Here is an 8,324-nt window from a genome sequence, read left to right on the forward strand (position 1 = left end):
GGCGAGGTGGCGCCTGTAGTCCCAGCTACTCGGGAGGCTGAGGCAGGAGAACGGTGTAAACCCGGGAGGAGAAGCTTGCAGTGAGCCGAGATCGCGCCACTGCACTCCAGCCTGGGTGACAGAGCGAGACTCCGTCTCAAAAAAAAAAAAAAAAAAAAGAAATTATAATAATTAAAAAAAGACAACTAAATTAGAACTCTTTGTCTTAATGAATCAAATACATCAGTTGTATTAAAAATAATGAATCGTATAAATCCAACAGTCTGAAAACATAAAGCAATTTCTCCTTATGCTGTAGATACATGAAGCATGATCTTACCTTAGACATCTTTTGTGAAGCTTCGTCTGTTAAAAAGAAAAACACACAGACACACATAAACGCACATACATAGTATGCATGTATACACACGTATATTTAACAGAATGAACTGACCTGTAAAAACACTTACACATAGGCACTGTAAAAAGAAAACACAATTTCAGAACCTTCCAAATTTATCTTGCCAAAGGGAAAAGTTAGGCGCTGACAGCGGGCTCGTGTGATGTTACTACTTTCATTCTTTCTGACTTTTGTGTCTAGATGTACACATTAACCAGACTCCCTATTCTTTATTCAAACCTAGACTAAGCGACTGGGAGATAAGAGATCCTTATGACTGTTACTTCTTTACAAAAGGAAGTTAAACAAATCCCTTCAAGTGTAATCAATAGTAGCCAATCAAATTTGTAACTTTAAATGAGCCTTAGTACAGAAAATGTTGTAATTCTGTTTGGCACCTTCATTTTGCCTATATAAACAATCCTCATTTTACCCCACCCTGGGAGCACTAATCACCATTCTTTGGTGTAGCTCTGCTTATACTTTGTACTTAAATGAATTCTTTTAACTGAATCAGGAGCCTTTTGATTATTTTAGGTGACAGCATCTCAATTACTTCAATTATTTCCCTAGGAATAAGACAAGCATCTATCATTACAAGGGTTAAATTCGACTTAAAAAAATAGGCTAGGTGTGGCGCTCCTGCCTGTAATTCCAGCACTTTGGGAGGCCAAGGTAGGCAGACCACTTGAGGTCAGGAGTTCGAGATCAGCCTGGCCAACATGGTGAAACCCCATCTCTACTAAACATATTGATTCAGCCAGGCGCGGCGGCATGTGCTTGTGATCCCAGCTACTCAGGAGGCTGAGACAGGAGAATCACTTGAACCTGGGAGGCAGAGGTTGCAGTGAGCTGAGATCATGCCACTGCACTCCAACCTGGGCGACAGAGCGAGACTCCATAAAAAAAAAAAAAAAAAAAAAAAATGGTGGCTGGGTGCAGTGGCTCATGCCTGTAATCCCAGCACTCTGGGTAGCAGAGGCAGGATTGCTTGAAGCCAGAAATTCAACACCAGTCTGGGCAACATAGCAAAACCCTACCTCTACAAAAAAATTTAAAAATTAAAAAGAATTTTAAGTTGATAAAAACAACTGTATCTATACATGTACACATATATTCCATATTTTCAATAATATTCCAATTTTTTTCAGTACTGATTATATGTTAGACACTAGGGACACAAATGGGATACACACGGATATACACTTCCCTGACCTCTGGAATTATGTCATTTCCCCTCTCTCTTTGAAACCTTTCAAGGAGTAAGGGACGCCATTACATACAGACTGTAACATGAACATGTTTGCCACCCATCTGAGTTTCCTAGAGCTACCTGAGAACTAGATTTTGACACTGGGGTACAGGGAGCAATGTGAACTACATTTATGAGGAAAGGAAATAGGACTGAAGGCATCTGAGTGTTTGAGAAATGTGACAGTAGTTTTAAAGACATGTGGAATTTTTTTTTTTCTTTTTGAGATGGAGTCTCGCACAGTCTCCCGGGCTGGAGGACAGTGGGTGATCTCAGCTCACTGCAACCTCTGCCTCCTGGGTTCACGCCATTCCCCTGCCTCAGCCTTCCGAGTAGCTGGGACTACAGGCGCCCACCACCACGTCTGGCTAATTTTTTTTTTTTTTGTATTTTTAGTAGAGACGGGGTTGGTGTTAGCCAGGATGGTCTCGATCTCCTGACCTCGTGATCTGCCTGCCTCGGCCTCCCATAGTGCTGGGATTGCAGGTGTGAACCACCGCGCCCGGCCAGAGATAGTGGAATTTTTACACAAATGTTAGAAACCCTGAAGCTTTGGAAAGCATGGAGTCTGTCGGCTCACTTTCAGTAACACCACCAAGAAACTTCCCTCTGGGGCTCAGAAACTTATTAAAAAGCTTCTCTCACTTTGCCTCTCGATTCCCCTCCCCCAAATCTTAACTTCCTGAATACTGTGTACTCTGTTTCCCCTTTGACTGGAAATGTTCCCAACTACCTTGGAAGAAATGAGATCCCTGCATCCCCAGTGTTATTTGGCTTGGTTAACCGAAGGATGGTAGCAGAAAGATTCAGGAGCCTTTAACCTCAGCAAAACCTAAGAATTGAGGGCAAGTGTGAGTGTGGAGTAGAACTTTCTAAAAGGAAACAGAATGGTCAGATGGAATATAGACAGTTTTGGCAGAAGGAGTTGGCATCTTGTTTTCAAATAATATACAGGTAAGTATCTGATTATGAAAGTTAAAAAAAATTAATCGTTAAAATAACAAAGTAAGAGAAAAATATGGAGGAAATAGCAACTTCATCAAACCAGCAAAAATACGGAAAAGGAACAAGAAGAAACAAAATCAGAAGTAACCCTAAATCAGCACAATGGGGACAAAATTCAAGAACATCAGTCATCAGTACAAATGTGAAATAACCAAATTATCTGCTTAAAGGAGGAGACAGATCGGCCTAAAAAAACAAAAAAATAGTCCAGCTATAAGGTATATGCTTAAAACAAAGGAACAAAGAAAGGCTGAAAATAAAGGGACAAGGTAAAAAATAGCAGCCTAGTACAAACATGGAGGAGCCACAACACTATTATCAGCCAAGGTGGGAATCAGAGTAAAAATAACTAAGCAGAACAACAGGGATAACAAGTTATAATGAGAAAAACAACAATTTACAGGGAAGATACACTATTTATAAGCCTATATGTTCAAATAATCACTGTAGATAAACACATAAAGCAAGGACTAGGAAAAATACAAAGTTAACTTAAGAAAAACACAATTCAAGTGAGAAACTTTAATAGTTCTCCGAGAACTGGACAGATTCAGTAAACACAGTATATGCAAGGACAGAGAAGAATTGAGTACTACAACAAATAAATCTGATTTAGCAGACACAGAGAAACGTGAATCAATACCTTAAAAGATGTTTAAAGTCATGTATCTACCATTAAAAAAAAAAAAAGCCTAACCAAAATTTGAAAAACATTTTTACAGTCAATGTTCTCAAATAATGATCTGCTTAAATTGGGGGGAAAAAGATGAAAAGTAACTCCCAGTAATTTGTAACATTACTGGATATCCCTGGGATTAAGGAGAGTAACAAAAGCAAAGCCACATGCAATCTCTAGAAAGCAATGGAAGGAAGATAAAAGCAAAACTTACAAGATAAAACAGGAAATCAATAAAGAGAAAAAATGAATTATGAGCCGGGAAAAAAGAAAAGTAAACAAATCCAAAAGTTGGTTTTCTTTTTGTTTTTTGGAGACGGAGTTTCATTCTTGTCGCCCAGGCTGGAGTGCACTGGCGCGATCTCAGCTCACTACAACCTCTGCCTCCCGGATTCACGCAATTCTCCTGCCTCAGCCTCCGGAACAGCTGGGATTATAGGTGTCCGCCACCACACCCAACTAATTTTTGTGTTTTTAGTAGAGATGGGGTTTTACCATGTTGGCCAGGTGAAACCTCCTGACCTTAGGTGATCCACCCATCCTGGTTTCCCAAAGTGCTGGGATTATAGGCGGGAGCCATCATGCCCGGCCTCAAAAGCTGGTTTTCTAAAACAAATTCCTCACAAGCCCAATTAAGGAAAAAATAGCAAATATAGAAAAGAGCTAAAATAATGACAGAGGAGTCCACATGTAGCAAAATGGCCACAAATCTGAAAATGTAAAAAAAAGGGCACCGTAAATTACCAACACAGAACCAAAAACTGGAAAATCTGCAGGAAACGAGTATCACTGAGCAGCTGATTAAAGACATACCAGTGAAAAGGACCAAGACTTGACGTTAGAGTTGAACTCCATCTAACCTTGGACAAGACCAAAGTCATTTAACTATTCCAAGCCTCTACTGAAAAAAGGGAAAACCGTTTGTTCTATGAAGACAGCACAGTTTCAGTAACCAACCCAGACGGAGACATAAGAAAGGAACAAAGGAATGAATGAACACCATAGGTCAATCTCACTCACAAGTAAAAATGCTAAAATCCTGAGTAAAATATTTGCTAGCAATTAGATTCCAGGAATGTATCAAAAGCATCTATCAATATTAATCCAACAACACAATACTGGGGAAAAAAAAATCCTGCATTAATAGATGCTGATGAGACATATAAAATTCAGCAACCAAACGTAATGAAAACACTAAGAAAACTGCTGGCAAAGTGTGGTGGCTCACGCCTGTAATACCAGCACTTTGGGAAGCTGAGACAGGAGAAGCGCTCGAGCTCAGGAGTTCAAGACCAGCCTGGGCAATGTGGTGAAACAGTGTCTCTACAAAAAATACAAAAAAATTAGCTGGGTGTGGTGGCGGGCACCTGTAGTCCCAACTAAGAGGGAGACTGAGGTGGGAGGATCCCTTGAGCCCAAGAGGTGAAGGCTGTAGTGAGCCGAGATGGTGCTCCTGCATTCCAGTCTGGGTGACAGAGTGAGACTGTCTCAAAAAAAGAAAAAAAGGAAAACTGCTTAAATCTAATCAGAATATTTCTGAAAACCAATGGCAAATGCTATTCTCTAAACAATAGAAAATTAAATCTATTTAAATGACAACCGATAATTAGGCAGGAATGCCTTTCCATAATTATTTTAAAACACTTACATGAAAACTTTTACATGAAGACCTATACAAAAAGCGAACAAAACCCTCATGTGCTGTCCATTATCCAGCTTCAACAATTAGCAACTCAAGGTCAATAATGTTTCATCTATTTCCACAATCATCACTGCCACTGCCTGGATGATTATGAAGCAAATACGAGATACAACATTTCATTTATATTCCACTATGCATATGTAAAAATAAGGGCTCCTAAAAATGACAAACCATCACCCATAGCTAGTTCCTTAATGCAATCAAATATCCAATCAGTATTCATATTCCCCATTCTCTCATTTTTTTTCATGTGAATCAAGATCCAGGTAAGATGTAGACACTGCAATTTCACCATGATTATTTACTACTACCTTGGTGAGTTTACTGAATATAATGAAACAGGAAAATGAAAACAAAACACTTTTTTGCTGATTGGACTGAATACACAGAAAATACAAATACTCGGCTGGGCGCAGTAACTCATGCCTGTAATCCCAGTACTTTGGGAGGCCGAGGGGGGCAGATCACGAGGTCAAGAGATTGAGACCATCCTGGCCAACATGGTGAAACCCCATCTCTACTAAAAACACAAAAATTAGCCAGGTGTGGTGGCGCAGGCCTGTAGTCCCAGCTACTCGGGAGGCTGAGGCAGAATCGCCTGAACCCGGGAGGCGGAGCTTGCAGTGAGCTGAGATCACACCACTACACCAGCCTGGTGAGAGCAAGACTCCGTCTCAAAAAAAAAAAAAAAAAAAAAAAAAGAAAATACAAATATTCTGGTCGAAAAAATTCTAGAATAAGATAATTTAGTAAGGTAGTTGAATACAAGACCTCAAGTAAGTCAAGTACCAGCAATGAATATCAAGGAATAGAAAAGGGGGCACATCATTTACAACAGAGTTTTTAAAAATCCAAACAAGTAGGGACCAAACTAGAAAACAGGTCCTACATAAATCAAATCATTTTTATTTTCCCCAAATCAGCATATTATTTAGTCCATTTCTAACTGGAATCCCTAATGGTGTGGCTTTTTTCTTAAACGATTGGATAAAATGAGCTTCAAGTTCACATGGAAGGATTAAATGCCAATTCTGAGGATAGAAAAGATCAGGCACTTGCCTTACTACCTATTACATGCATCTGATTTCAAACCCACACAGTGCAACATAAAAATACCATAGAGCACCTCTCCCACACCTCCACAGAACCCCCTCAGCCTCACTGAACCCTGTGCACACATATGGGAAAATGGAGAAACCATTTGTCTTAAACTGACATTTCAACTTTGCTTTGACTTCACCAAGTTTCTCCTGCTATCTATTTTTTTCAGAAACGTAACTTGGATCCACAATGTTTTCTCTCATAATTTATTAACTAATGTGAAATGGAAGGTGAAAGACGAGTAATGAACCTTTGAAGCACATGGTTTTCAGTGAGAAAGCCTTGATTCAGCAACACAAACTGCCAACCACTGTGATTAACTTAAACACTGGGTGCAAATTGGATCAAAAATGTAGTCAAATGAAAATTTTATTTCTTCAGATCGTGTTTATTCCACATGCCAGAAGTTGTTTAAAGTTCTTTAATCTTGACCCATAGCTTATTTCTTCCACAGAAGACGCGCATCCCAATACATATAGAAAACCACTTTTCCCAAAACAAAAGATACAAGATGAAGAACATCCTGCCATGTAGAACTCGGAAGGTCCATGATCTCTTATTCAAAGCATCTGGATTCTTTGGGTTTGGGGAAGGTCCACGTTCAGCATAATCACATAACACTCCTAACAGGGACTGGGACAGGGATAAGTGGCATGTATGACCACTAACAGAATAGACTATACAAATGGCCTCACCTCAATTCTGCTGCCAAATGAGTTTCGGTGTTCCCTTTCCTCCACACGCGCGCGCGCACGCACACACACACACACACACAAAACAAAACAACAGCAACAAAAACCCACAACTTTTTCTTTTACAGCAGTTTCTGTATGCTGGTATTGGGAATAAAAAGGGGCCCTGAGTTACATTTATGAATGATAGAGGGAAACCCTGGCCCCTTTCCCTAGGTCACACTGGTAGTTTAAAAGTCAGTCAGAATGTAAATCTAGTCTAATTAAAACGCTCTTGTTCTTTATTCTGGGCTGTGGCACTGGTGAGGGAGATCAAGGTGGAAGTCGGGGAAAAAAAATCAGGACAACCTTTAGAGCTAATGAGATCAATGCCAAGCTGAGACATAACGGTACACATCGTGGGTTAGGATGCTGTGGGTGGAGCAAAGAATCCACTAATGGGAGCTATCAAAAAATCAGTGAAAACAATGAAGCTCAAATCAGAAGTATCAAGAATCAGCTTTCATGACCCCTACACCATATTTTTCTTTATGACGGCAAAACTATTTTGAAACACTAAATATATCGCCAAGCACTGCGATTTAAGTCATTCGAAAAGTACTTGAGAATCTACTAGGCGATAGACACCAACCGAGGCAATGGGTATGCGTGACAATATTAACATGTGCCCTGCCCCTCACGGTACCAACAGTCCAGTGGACACACACCATCTGGAACATGAGGCAAACACCTAACTAAGCCTGTCTGGAGGAAATCTAATTTGGGCGGAATCCCACAAGCAGGGACTAGGTAAGGAGAAGGCAGTTAAGGTGGGAGGTAACCAGATTTAAGAGTTTTTGGGCCATAGCCAGAGGTGTGGAAGTTTGAACTACAAGAAGTTCAGTACAGTTGGGTCATGCGTTTGCGTGGACAGAGGGTCTGGGGGTACCGACAAGAATTAGACCGAAAACGTAAAAAACCAACCAGGTGTTGTCTGGGCCCGAAGGCCAGGTCACAGTTGGGACTTCACTGAGATTATGGAGACCACAGGTTTGCTTCTCCTCCCCGGACAAACTCGGCGGCCTCCAACCCCATCCCCTACCCCCCTGCTGCCTGTCCGTGCCTCGCTGGGGCAGCCCTTCGTCGCCTCTCCTCGCCGAAGGAACCCGCAGGCAGGGCCTAGTGGCTCTCTCCCCGCTTATCCGCCGCATCCAGTCGATGGGCTTGGAGGTTTGGGAGCTGGCCAGTCCTCCACGCCTCCGGGAGGAAATGGCACCGTTAGAAAGACAAGATGGCCACACAAGCGCTAAGTGTTCCTCGGGCCTAAACCTGTATCCTCCCTCCAAGCACCAAACCTCCCGACCTCGGCGGCACTCGACGCCCCGAGGCCCAGAACCGACAACCGCGCAGTGGAATTCCCTTAGGGTCGCCAGGGGGTCACCGGAATCCCCACTCCCGCGCCCGGCCCTGCCCGTGTCGGAGCCACTGTCACCGGCACTAGGACCGCCCGGGACAGGGAAGCCCACGACAGGGGCCGA

At 41.9% G+C, this 8,324-nt stretch overlaps 1 protein-coding gene across 3 annotated transcripts in view; it reads right to left on the reverse strand.

Moving 5' to 3' along the window:
- Positions 1–8,324, reverse strand: part of SEPT2 (septin 2) — a 47,466-nt gene that overhangs the window by 37,884 nt on the left and 1,258 nt on the right. The window contains exons 1-2 of one of the 3 annotated variants that reach the window (XM_011996376.1): positions 7,910–8,038; positions 320–345 (exon numbers count right to left, since the gene is read on the reverse strand). In XM_011996376.1, coding sequence (XP_011851766.1) covers positions 320–345; positions 7,910–7,997 — 114 coding nt within the window. In that variant the 5' untranslated portion in view covers positions 7,998–8,038. Of the gene's footprint in view, positions 1–319; positions 346–7,909; positions 8,039–8,324 lie in introns of those variants that run through there. The other 2 variants (XM_011996377.1, XM_011996379.1) reach the window with 2 other exon arrangements.

The sequence above is a fragment of the Mandrillus leucophaeus genome, unplaced genomic scaffold, assembly GCF_000951045.1.
Source record: "Mandrillus leucophaeus isolate KB7577 unplaced genomic scaffold, Mleu.le_1.0 Scaffold510, whole genome shotgun sequence".
Lineage (NCBI taxonomy): Eukaryota > Metazoa > Chordata > Mammalia > Primates > Cercopithecidae > Mandrillus > Mandrillus leucophaeus.